The sequence below is a fragment of the Triticum urartu genome, chromosome 5A (assembly GCF_056163025.1).
Source record: "Triticum urartu cultivar PI428250 chromosome 5A, HENAU_Tu73, whole genome shotgun sequence".
Lineage (NCBI taxonomy): Eukaryota > Viridiplantae > Streptophyta > Magnoliopsida > Poales > Poaceae > Triticum > Triticum urartu.
Window position 1 is genome coordinate 456,620,367 of NC_141877.1, and position 12,373 is coordinate 456,632,739.

Below are 12,373 nucleotides of genomic sequence, written 5' to 3' on the forward strand. Positions count from 1 at the left end.
GCCAACGAAGAAGCAAGCGTTCTGGGTACGTCCTCTGCTCGTCCATCCGTGTTGATGTAGCGACGGACGAGCGTGCTTCCGTGACGTACATGTGCCGCCGTACGTGGCCGGGTGGGTGCGGGCGACGGTTCAGTGATCGAGCTCTTGAAGTTGAGAATATGCTTAACCTTCTGGTCCATCTCCTGTTGGTTGCTCATCATCGTCATCATCTCGACTTCTTCATCCGAGTCCTACGAATCGAAGAACTTTGTTTGAATCAATTCATCAAGCTCTGTTGGTCCATACTCTTTATCCGAACAATTTTGCTAAAGCACATATAGATGTGCCATAAGTATTGCACATCTAAGTCATATGTCATTGATATTACATTGAGATTCGTGTGAATATTTTTTTCTTTTTTTTCTTTTTCTCTTTATGCTTGATTCACTCACTTAGATGTGCAATAACTAGAGCACATCTAAATGTGCCCTAGACACACCCTTATCTGAATTATTGTTTTGCCTACAAAACAATCATGAAAAATTGGTCGGACAATGTGTCGAACATATGAAGGGCAAGGTGCAATTTGAGAGTAGTTGGAGCATGCCTTGGCGGCATCCGGGCCGGCTGAGCTTCGTACTTCCAGTGAACTCTGATAATAGACCTAAATTTTTTTTCAAAAAAAACAAACATTTATGCATGCACGACCAACCAAACAAAAGGGCCGCATTTTATATAACAAAGAAAAAAGAGCCTGGGTGCCTACGGCATACATGCATAGCCAAACGAGGGAGCCCGAGCCTAGCGAGAGGAAAAGCAAGCATGCACGACCAACCAAGGGAAAGCGAGGCGCACTTAAAATTTCCAAAGATAAAAGGAGCTTGATGTGCATGAATTAAGTACCAAAGTCCAGTGAAAACCAAACACAATTAATCCTTTAGAAGTCCAAAGTCATTATTCGGATTCTTCAAGAGAAAAAGCAAGGGCGCTAATGGAGCAGCTCATATACATCTTTTTACGTCTTGGTGTGCCCACGGCTGCATTTTCATAGATTTCTCTTTTAGCGTATGAGGGCTAGAGTGAATAAATTTTGAAAGAGCGGAATGGGAATCTTGAAGAGTACTTTCAGAGTCCAAAGTCATTATTAGGATTTTGTGAGAAAAAAAACAAGCACGATAATGGAGTAGTTTTTGCTTCTGGGTGTGGCTAGGTCTTAGTCAATTGAGACTTAACCAAGTCTCAATCAAGTGATATAGTATGTAAGAAGAAAATGAAAAACTAAAAATATTTTTTTATACGAATCTCCTTGCAAAATTAAAGGAAGATAACATCGACTGAGACTTAGCAAAACTGTTTGCTCATATGCATTTTTTTACACCTCGGTGTGCCCGCGTATCACCAGAACCACCTACATCATATACAAGGTTTTAAGACTGAGAATTAAAGCAGGAAAAATAATGAGAATTAAAGCTTCCTTTAACAAATTAAAAATAAGTTAATTTTCGCTGGTCATAAGGCCTTTCACTCAGGTCAGTGCGAAAAAAGGAGGCGTTGCCAAAAGGCACGGGTACAAGTACAACGTCCTGACATCTATCATCAATGGTCTGTACGACGACTCGTAGGCAGGCATGGGCATCCTGGAAACCCTACCCTCAGTCGATTCATTGTTCAACATGTTAAAATAGATGGCATGGACATGTGAAGGGTCTTGATCGAGTTTGCTTAGGGCGCGTTTGGATGACTGGCTCGCATGTGGCTCGCACCCGCGATGCAAAAATCAGCATGATTGGTTACCTGTGTGGCCTCCTCGGCCTGGCCCGACCCATGCAAAAGAGCCCTCTCAGCCAGGCTGAGGGGAACGCAGGAATCGAGCGTATCCGAGAGCCAGGCCCGCGCCTGCATCCACGCCTCGACGGCAAGCTCGCGTTCCCTTTCTTCTTTCTCTCTCTCTCGCACGCATCGACTCGAGCACATCAACCTGCTGCCGCCGCCGCCGTCTAAGCCCCCGCTTGCGTAGTTGGTCGGAGCTACCTCGCCTGCTGCCGGTCCGATCTCTGTCGTCGGCGCTACTCCACGCCCACGCCGGGGGCTCGCCTCACCCTCCGCATCGTCGGTTTCCGCCGCCGCCTCAGCGCCGCCAAACTCCGCCATAGCCGCGCACACCCGGCCCTGCGGACGAGCTCGCCGGAGCTCGCCACGCCACCCGCTACCGGTCGAGAGGAAGAAGGGGGAGGGGAGCATCTGCGCGTCGCGAGCCGCAACTACCATCTGGCGCCGCGTTTCTCCCCTCAAACTGCGCCACCGCATCTCCTCCCGGCTGCCCATCTTCTCCTCAGCCATCTTGTCGGCGTCTCCTCTCTCATCCACTTGGTCTCTGTTGCTTGAGTTTTGGTTGGTTCAGATTCAGTTGAGGCTTTGATTTTTTTTTGAGAAATTTGTGATAAATAAAATTAAAACTTAAGCTTTGGTTCAGATTTCAGTTTAGGCTAGTTTTAGTTGTTGTTTTTGTCCATGGAATCATTCAGATCAAATTGGAGTGATGGAAATTGGAAGAGAAAAGTTAGCATAATTATCGTCAAATGCGGCCAACCAAACAAAATCTGTTGTACATAGCATCTCTCATGCACTCATATCATGCAGTCTACCAAACACACATCTTAGTTCATCTTTGCATCAGCTCAACCAAGCCACACTCACCCAGGATCCCCCATGCGATGCAGGCTAGAGCCACCCAGGCAACCAAACACGCCCTTAGTACGCTAGAGGTGTGTGTTATTTTTTATCTCCCGTTGCAAAACACTAGAGGTGTGTATTATTTTTTATCTACCTCTGCAACGCACGCTAAATGTGTGTGTTATTTTTTATCTCCCGTGGTAGAATGGAGGGCAGAACTATGACTTGGGTTGGTTGTAGCCCAACGGATTCATTAGACCTAGCTCTTGCTGATTGTAGAGATTTTATGAGTTGGGTAATACAGTGAGTTCACCCGCATAACAATTTTAGTGTCCTCGTCTCCTACTCCATTTGTTGGAGTCCACGTCGTGGCGCCGTGGAAGTCCACGCCACACGAGCACCTACAGGCGAGAGATGTAGCGCGCACGTACTTCTTCTCCGGCTAAATTAGTGGGACACGGAATGGAACCGACGGGTAGGTATCGATCCATGAATTTGGCTTGGCTTGTCCGGCCAAATTGGCGACGCAACCGAGGCCAGGGAGGGAGACCACCCAATCGGGAGCAAGGCGAGGCAACAAATAAGCCTGCCTGCCTGCCTGGATCGACCCCTCACTAAACTAAGCTAGATTTAGATAGATGTTCCTCTACACAGCCAACGAAGAAGCGTACTGCCTGCGTACGTCCTCTGCTCGTGCCCGGCCGCGAGGACTCGATCGTCGTCTGCGATGCATCGTGTAGTGTAGCGATGAACGAGCGTACCCGCCGCCTCTTTCCACGGAGAGAACCATCGCCTCGCTTCCCTTCCCGGACGTACATGTGCCGCCGGGTGCGGGCGACGATTCGGTGATCGATCGGCTCGTGTAGTCGCCGACTCGCCGTGGACCGGGCCCGGCTGAGCACGAAGAGCTCTGCATCGACAGCGAGGGACGACGACGCACCGATCGTCACCGAATTCCCGGGCCAGATTAGTACAGTACACAAAATAATGCCTGCTGGTACTCTACTATGGTACACACTGTCAGGGTCAGGGGCCCGGGTTTTGCATCGTTGGCCGGGCACTTGGACTTGGCTGAGCATGCAGTATCGAACTGTTTGTTTGGTGCCTTGGTGATCACCCAAGAGATTGGACTAGCTATAGTGAGAGTAGTTTCAGCAATAATATCGAGTTCAATTCAGCAAATTTACTTATGTGACAATGAATTAATGGAGAGAGGGGTAGTTTGAGTAACTTAGGGGGTGTTTGTTTCCAGAGACTTTTTTATGTAGGGACTAGAAAAAGTCCCTCTTAGGGACTTTTTTACCAAACGGGAGAGACTTTTTAGGGACTAAACTAGACATTTGGGACTAAATGAAGAAGACTCTCAAGGAGAGTCTTTTTAGGACTTTTTGAGACTTTTTCAACAATGCCCCTCCATGCACCCATTGGCCCGCCACCCCGTGATGTTGTTTGATTGTTATTTTTCTATATACTATGGGCAATATGGTCATTTAATAGCCTCTAGGAAGGGACTAAAGACTTTTTAGTCTCTGAAAACAAACAGGGAGGGACTTTTTAGGAACTAGGAACTTTTTAATTGGGACTAAAAAAGTCGTAGGACTAGAGAACCAAACACCACCTTAGCTAGTTATTGTAAAATCACATGTCCCAATGCAATATGAGTTGCTAAGGTATTTAAGGCTAGTCATAATGGGGGTAACTTAGTTAGTACGCACTCTAACTTTTTTGTTTGTTTATGTGGCATGTAGTTAATGAGAAGTGATAACATAAGACCTCTTCAAATGTGCTAAGTGCATTAAATACCTTAGCAACTCAACTCCCCAATGCATAGATGCTTAATTTGTTGTTGCTAAACACACTTTATTTAATGAGTTAGCACCTAAAGTCTTTCGTGCATTAGTCAAATTGTTTGGTTTAAGTGGTTTTCCAGGTTCTCGCTCTTGGCATTGGTCCTTCCTGCGGTCATCAAAGTGCTCCCCCCTCCTTAATTGTTGTGCTATGTCATTTTTTCGCTTATGTGGCATGCTTAGCACATGTCCACGGTGGAGCACTAGGAAGGGCCTAATATGTTATTGTAACATAGTACTTTTTCAGATAAGATGAGTCTACTATAAAGTCATGTATGACACTACTAGCTACTATGTTGTTTTGCACTATAAAGATAGTAACTTAAACAAATGTCATATGCATGACACTAGTATAAGTTACTCTCCACTATGACTAGTCTAACCTAATAAATGAAGCTTTACATGACATTACATTTAAAAGTAGTAATATATAGTCTAGGATATGTGTATATAGGAGTAGTGTATGTTATTCTTTATTGTGACTAGTCTTAGCCAGTAGGTAGTCGTTGTCAGATAGTTATTGTATGATAACCAATTGAGGGACTCTCGCTGCTTCAGGGATATGGATGTCTACACTGTACGTGCAAAATAAAGAAAGGTAGTACTAATTGTCAAGATCTCGTGTTTGCTACTTCATTGGACGATCGATCAAACAAACAATGATCCAGCGTCCCCACCCGATAACTAAACCAGATCCTTCGTACTTTCTCTGGTCTTTTTTGTCTACATATAAGTTTTGTTTAAAGTCAAAGTATCTCTACTTTGATTAAATATATAGAAAACTATATCAATATTCACAGTGCCAAATTAATACCTACCATATGTGCATATGTGCATCGTGAATATTGATATATCTAGATGTATTTTTAAGTTTACATACATTCATTTTTATTTATTTCTGCGAAAGTAATTCAGGACAAAGGGAGTACTACATCTTCATGATATTCGTATCAGACATCTCTTTCCACAGAGAGGAGAGAAGGACATACGATGAAGTTGTATACGCGATGTAATACCTATGCCGCACAATGGATGTCGACCGCATGAAAAAACCTGGCGTGGCGTACGCGCCGCCGTGCATGGCCGGACGCTGTGGCGGGCAAATAATTGAGCGGGCGATCCAGCACCAGTAGTCGCCGTGGACCCGCCCGGCGCGGCCGGAGTCAATCAAGACGATCTCTGCATCGCATCGACAGCGAGGCTCGGGGAAAGAAACTGGCACTACTAGACAACTGCGGCCGGAGTTACGTGAATCTGTCAAGCGCGGCAGGCTAGGCTAGCGACTTGTTTATTTTACATATGCTATCGGCACTTAGCCGCCGGGGTACCTTGGATCTGCCATTCTAGGCGTTGAGTGCAGTGTAAGAAAATGCTCGTCGCTTTGACGATCTAGACAGAGCCAGACGCTCCATACCGATTGGCTGTCGTTGGCATGATAGCAGTGCAGTGCATGTGGCTTGGTTAATCTGGCGGAAAGGAACAGGGGAAGAAACCCCGCAATCTCGCTCACTTGCTGTCACTATGCGACGATCAGTTAGTCGATCGATCCACGCTGCTTGCTTGCAGTCCAGACAGCGAGACGCGCCGCACTGTAAACCGGTAAAATCTCGTGCCTGGAATTTTCTTCCCCGTGCGCGCACAAGACAGAAGAGCCCAATCCGTCCGTTTTTGTTGGAGAGCCGCGCTTGCCCACGTCGGGCGAGCGAGTAAATAGACCCAAACACATCTAGTCTGGCCTAGACAGCGAAAGGTGGTAGCAATATCGCCAGAAAGCGAGGCTTGCTGTTGGCCTGTCCGCGCAGCGAGACGAGGAGGAGGAGGAGAAATGGGAAATGTAACGGGCCATGGACGGATGTGGCGGCCACTCTGTCTGGCTTCTTCGGACTGGCGACGCAACTGACCACCGGTCGGGAACAACATGGCACATGCGGCGAGCTATCTCAAAGTAATACTAACTAGCATAACGTCAAAGGGATCACCAATGGGGAGCAAGGTGCGGCGGCGAAAACAACCTGGATGTCTGGCTACATTGTTATTTTTTGCGGGTGAAATGTGTGGCTAAATTAAGGCGCCGGGTCGTCGCGTGGACAAGGCCGGGTTGGCGGGCGAGGTTCAGTCACAGATCGATGGCAGCCCGGTCGCTGCTCAAACAGCACAGCTGCGCAAAATGGCTGTGTTGGCTATTGGCCGCGGTTAGAGGTCACTATTCATGCTGAATTTGGTTCTGCCAAAGTTTCTATCGCGATGGATGCACCGCTCCCCACCACACCAGACCGTAAAGGGCATGAGAGCAGATCCCATCAGCCGTCGTATAAACTAACAATGGCACCCTGAATCCTCCCTTTGTCCCATAATGTAAGACGTTTTTGACACTACATTATGGGACGGAGGGTGTCGGAGTAAATAGTCATGGGTAGCCTAACTGGCTTCCCCTGGCCCTTCTGAAAGCATTACGAGCCCATCCGGCTCTCAAGAATTCAAGACATAGAGCCGCCTTCCCCTTGCTGGCTGCCATCCAGGCCGGCTTTCGAAAGGCGGCCCGACTTTAGCCCTCATGAAGGAAGCCACGGGAGGGCCGACTTCGGGAAGCCGGCCATGAGAAGGCCGACTCCAAGAAGCCGGCTCCCATAAAGCGCTCGAGACCGTACCCTCAAAGTTTGCACCCACCTAACGGCAGTGTGACGGGGCGTGGCTACAGTGAAGCCTGCCACCACCGTATCCCGGAGCACGCCTGGCACAGTGCGCCGTACAGAGTGCCATGACCCGTCCGGCGCGGCACTGTTGCCGTGTTGACCGTGATGTCAGACGGTGGGCCCCTTCGGGCAGAGAGACGCCCGAAGGCGGCCACGCCTCCAACCAGTCGGCCCAAGACAGAGCCGGCTCCCCACAGCCGGCTTGCCGCCTCCCTCGAAGGAGACGCCCCATTAAGGAGACAAGACGCGGTGAGGCTACAGCGATCGCCCGACGGGCGGCGGCACTGTAGCCGCGCCTACCACGACGAGGCCCACGTCACCAAGATGGAGCCACAGTAACTAGCCGCCGACCAGGCCCTGGACAGTGGGGTCTGCCTGTCGACCAAGGGGCCGACAGCCGGCGGGACCCACCAGTCGGCAGGCCCCAGCAGCCGGCGCAGGAGCCGACGAGCGCAGTCACAGACGGCTGAGCCCCGCGCCCAGTCGGATTACCATTGTACCCCCGGGGGTAGGCCTATATAAACCCCCCGGGGCACCCATGCAAAGGGTTGAACCCCCTACTAATTCTAGACACTACACAAGGAGAAGAAGCAGGCTGGCCGTGCCCTTCTTCCTCCTCCCACCAAACAGCTCAAGGAGCATTGTGTAGCTACTTGTTCATCTAGTGATCATGCGGAGACCCCGCAGAGCAGCAGTAGGGGTGTTATCTCAACGGAGAGCCCCGAAGCTGGGTAAGATCCGCCGGCGTGCATGTCTTCGCCTTATCCCGTTTCCAGGCACCGGCGATGTCTTACTGGCTCCTACAATGAAAAGCCACCCGTTGGCATATGTCGCACCTACCACCCGACAGAGGGAGTACAAATGATCTAGTGACTACACTCCCATGGGAGTGCTGTACTACTGAAAGTTGGATATCAATCAAATTGCAGTGGCAGGAGTGGAGGCATGCATGCCTAGTAAGATCTAAACACAAGAGGTGTTGAAACTACAGAGCCAGCCCCTCTCGGTTAGAATTCACTAGTCTGCAAAGTTTAAGAAAAGGCACAAGAATTCGCCAGTTTGCATTCGGACAAACGGCATCAACTTCAGGTCATCGAATCGGCGGGGAGAAGCTTCTGTACAGACCCACAAGAACTCTAGTATTTGTTGTAGCAAGGAGACTTTATTCTACACGGCTACCCTAGTTCATCGCGTACGAGGAGTCAGGAACTTCAAAAGAAACCATGAAACGTGCATTCAGGAGAACCCAAATGTGTTTCCTCTAGACAAAACTTGGAAGTGGATGCGTTTGCTGGTGTGCATTTCTTCTTGATCACTTCCGCTTAGCACTCTCTTCCGCTCTAGTGAAAGCATCAGTCAGCACATCAACAGCCCAATCCTTGGCATCCTCCTGCAAGGCAGATATGTCAAGATAAGTTGTCTTAAGCATCAAGCTCTAAAGCGAAAGGTAGGTCAAACCTTAAAAACGTATGCAGGCTGTAACTCCACTGAGTTAGATAAGGATGCAGGTAAGATCAACACATTATTATTAGAAAAGAGATGACTTGCGGCCTACCCTACCAACATGGAGACGTGAAAAGAGATGCGGGTAAGGGAGAACCAGACAAAATTGATCCAACGCACACCCACCCACATATATATCGAAAAGCGATATGATATTATAAACCTTGCTTTTAAGCTGAAGGCATGTTTGAGTGACTAACTAATGCCTTCAGAATTACTACACTGATAAAACAAAACATATATATATACCGAAAACTGCAAGCTTGTTTCCTCAAGGTGTACTTTGGCTACAAGTTCTATTATACTCTAGAGTAAATGTCTACCGCAATCACTCAAATTCCACAGAATATAATGAAATAACTAATGAGGACACGAGGTAAACCAAACATGCGTATGATACCTAACAAAACTAGCACCATAACGCACGGGTGACCCTGCTATTTATGTACAGCAGCAAGTTGTTGAAACATGGAACATCAGTATCTACTATGCATCAGCAATACATCTGTTTTCAGCACGGAAGCAAGACAGTGGATCCAATAAACTAACTCCACAGAGATGTAATATACCATCAAAAATCACAGAATTATACGTATAAAAATGCATCGATGAGATGATAGTGAGGAAGTTATGTCTGCTACTTACCAGCCGCATTTTTTCCCCAGTTCTTAGGCGGGCATGTGGACGAGCCAACTTTGATTCAAAAGGGGTCCTTGGCCTGACTTCTTGTATTTCATCCCACTCTTCACGCGAAAGCATCCTTACTGTTCCTTGCTCAGGGTGACTATTCTTTATCTTGCGTTCCCTCCTTTCTTGGTCTGTAGCTTCATGTTCCTACCCAAAAAACATGCAACTAAGCTTCAGAGCATGCCAATTTCAGAACAGACAGAAGATTTTCTGAATACATGCAAACAATGCCGAGTTAAACTATTTGATCGACATATACAATATGCAGTAGGTAGACAATCTGGCAAACATCAGGATTGATGATTACACGACAAGGATGTATCTCTACTACCTAAAAAAAGGTTTCCACTCCCGTAAAAAAACCGTTTCGCTTCATCCGACTGTTTCGCTTCCCCTCCCCTTCCACCGTTTTTTCTGGTCTTTTCGGTTTTCTGATCAGTAAAATCCTTCCCTTCCCCATCCAAGCGCCTCCTCCTTCCCTAACACGGACCGATCTCACCTCCCAAACGCTAGCTGTAGGGTTCCGGGCCGCCAACCACGCTCAGCTGATAAGATCCCTGTCGCCAGCAGGGGCAGGGTGCCGAGGAGAATCTACTGGATCCCCGCCATAGCCTCCATGCTCCCTTTCCTCGTGGCTGGTGACACCCTCTGCCCTAGCCGCGCCACCTCGGCCATCACCGCCACAGAGCCTCCTTGTCGTCTCGGATTGATCTTCTGTGCCAGGATGGGTGCGACAACGAAACCTCCCGGACATCATGATATCAACCCCAACGCCGTCTACTTCAATCACATACATGACACCGCCGCCGTCATCCCGCACCTGCACGCCGCTTCAGGACGGTTCAGTGCACGCCAATGACCTCCTCGGCCCAGGTAGCCAGCCAACTGCATCTCTCTAATTGATTTCTCTTTATCTCTCCTTTTTTCCTATCTCCTGCATCTCGCCCGACGGAGCCGATTTTTCTGCAGGCTACACGACAAACCTGAGCATGACAACAATGTTAGGCGGCTCTCTCAGTCATTGATGAAGAGTCATGTAGCAGCAACCCGTAAGGAATTGTACTGCTCTAAACTGCAGGTTTGTTCTCATTGTGATTGGGAATATTACAGTAGAGAGTCAAACTTCAGCTCTCGTTGTTGTGGAATTACAATGCTCAACCTAAACACTTTCGCTCAGTGCCAGAGGACGTACCAATAAAACAAGACCGAAAAATAAACCGGGTCTTTCTTCTCTTCTGTCAACCTATCTACTGGTTTGGTTGCTGAATGTCCGAAATCACAAGCCTGCTGAAAATTTTTACACCCATAGCAACGCACAGGCAGTTACCTAGTACTACCTCAATCCGGAAATACTTGTCGGAGAAATGGATGTAGTATTTCCGGACGGAGGGATTATATCTTATATGAAAATCTAGGTGACTATTAGTTCATGAAATAACTAAGATAAATTCGTTCAAACATTTATTGAATGAAGCCATTAAAAAGGGACACAAAAAGTCAAACTGCAATATCAAATAACAAAACTATACCTGGATAACACAACATTTAGAGATGCTCTATTCACTACTCTACCATGGATAGATAATCATTTCATCCAATAAAGAGTTTCTTGGAAAGTCTCTTCTCTAAATGTATTTGATGCATTGTTGACAATACTAACAACCACTCTAAAATTCAGCTCGTTCCTAGAGGTTACATTTCTAGAAGCCCACATCTTACAAATCCAAAGTACTCCCTCCGTCCGGAAATACTTGTCATCAAAATGAATAAAAGGGGATGTATATAGATGTATTTTAGTTCTAGATACACCCCTTTTTGTCCATTTTGATGAGAAGTATTTTCGGACGGAGGGAGTATTCACTAACGCACAATGATCGGCCTTAGCACTTCACATGTATACAGTACGCAGATCACATGATTAAGTATGGGTTCAATCCTAAATAAACATGTTCAATCAAATGCACGGCAGCTGCATCTGCAATTAACCCTAGAGAACAGCGGAGTGGGGGTGGAGGATACCATCATGAGGAGCTTGGTGAAGAGGGCGACGGCGGCGGCGGTGAGGATCATGGGCAGGGTGACGGAGTCGAGCCATTTAAGCGACTCCGGCGTTGGCACGAAGAACTCGTCGCGTCCCGGGTCGCGCCGACGCCGCCGAGAGCGCTCCCGCTCCGCCACGCTCAGCCGTAGAAGGTTCCCCGTAGATCCCTCGGCCAGCGCGGCCTGCCTCATGGCCGCCCCTCCCCGGCGCAGAACCGTCCGCAGCATCGCTGCGTCCACGCCGCCGGCGACTTAGACAGGACGACGGGGCCAGGGAAGTGGAGGCGTCGGGGAGGTGCGCGTCTTTCGCCGTCTGCGTGCTCCCAGGACTACCTAACGACGGACGCTGCGCCGCTCGCTTGATTTCCCCTGGCCCGGCGGCGGTCGTGTTTCGCCGGCGCTTCAAGAGGGAGACGAGAGACCAAGCAGGCACAATCCGAGCCGGCACGAATGGGCCTATAATGGTCGAGGGTGCGACCGAACTTACCAGGCCCATAAGCACGTCATAAACATAACGTAGGCCCATCGCACACACACACACACGGTACTACTACTTTATTTCTTATTATCTAAAATAAAAATGGTATTCTTTTGTGGGTGCGGCGATTTGCCTCCCGGGCTGCCTGTGTATGAACAGTAAAATCGATAAAAATTAACAAGACAAATAAAACATTCAGACTTTTTTTTTGCAAGCAAGATGCTCAAATGCACGATCTCTGTGCAAAATATGATGAAGTTTGGACATTCAAGAAGCTCGTGGCAAAAAAATACAAATTTTGACTGTTTGATAAAATTTTGGTAATCATATGTCTGGTTTTGTCATTTTTTGCCACAAGCTCCTTGAACATCCAAACTTCACAAAAAATTGCACGGAGTTCACGCAGGGGGCATCTTGAACCACACAAAAAATTGGATTTTTTGGAATTTGTTTTCTATTTTTTTATTTTACCG

The 12,373-nt window shown here is 48.0% G+C and overlaps 1 protein-coding gene across 1 annotated transcript; it reads right to left on the reverse strand.

Annotated features, from left to right (window-relative positions):
- Positions 1–8,222: 8,222 nt before the first annotated feature.
- LOC125509664 (uncharacterized) lies at positions 8,223–11,869 on the reverse strand. Its single transcript, XM_048674680.2, has 3 exons — positions 11,402–11,869; positions 9,341–9,529; positions 8,223–8,582 (listed from the first exon to the last, which is right to left on the reverse strand). The coding sequence occupies exons 1-3, from the start codon at positions 11,648–11,650 to the stop codon at positions 8,505–8,507; spliced, it is 516 nt and encodes a 171-aa protein (XP_048530637.1). The 5' UTR covers positions 11,651–11,869; the 3' UTR covers positions 8,223–8,504.
- Between the last annotated feature and the right edge of the window lie 504 nt (positions 11,870–12,373).

Bases quoted from the DNA above. Each gene is read 5' to 3' on its own strand.
- LOC125509664 (XM_048674680.2), bottom strand. From the start codon at position 11,650: ATGCTGCGGACGGTTCTGCGCCGGGGAGGGGCGGCCATGAGGCAGGCC. The intron at 9,530-11,401 runs GTATCCTCCACC...TTTTTTGGGTAG, and splicing joins TCACCAAGCTCCTCATGATG to GAACATGAAGCTACAGACCA. The intron at 8,583-9,340 runs GTAAGTAGCAGA...TCTGCCTTGCAG, and splicing joins CTGGGGAAAAAATGCGGCTG to GAGGATGCCAAGGATTGGGC.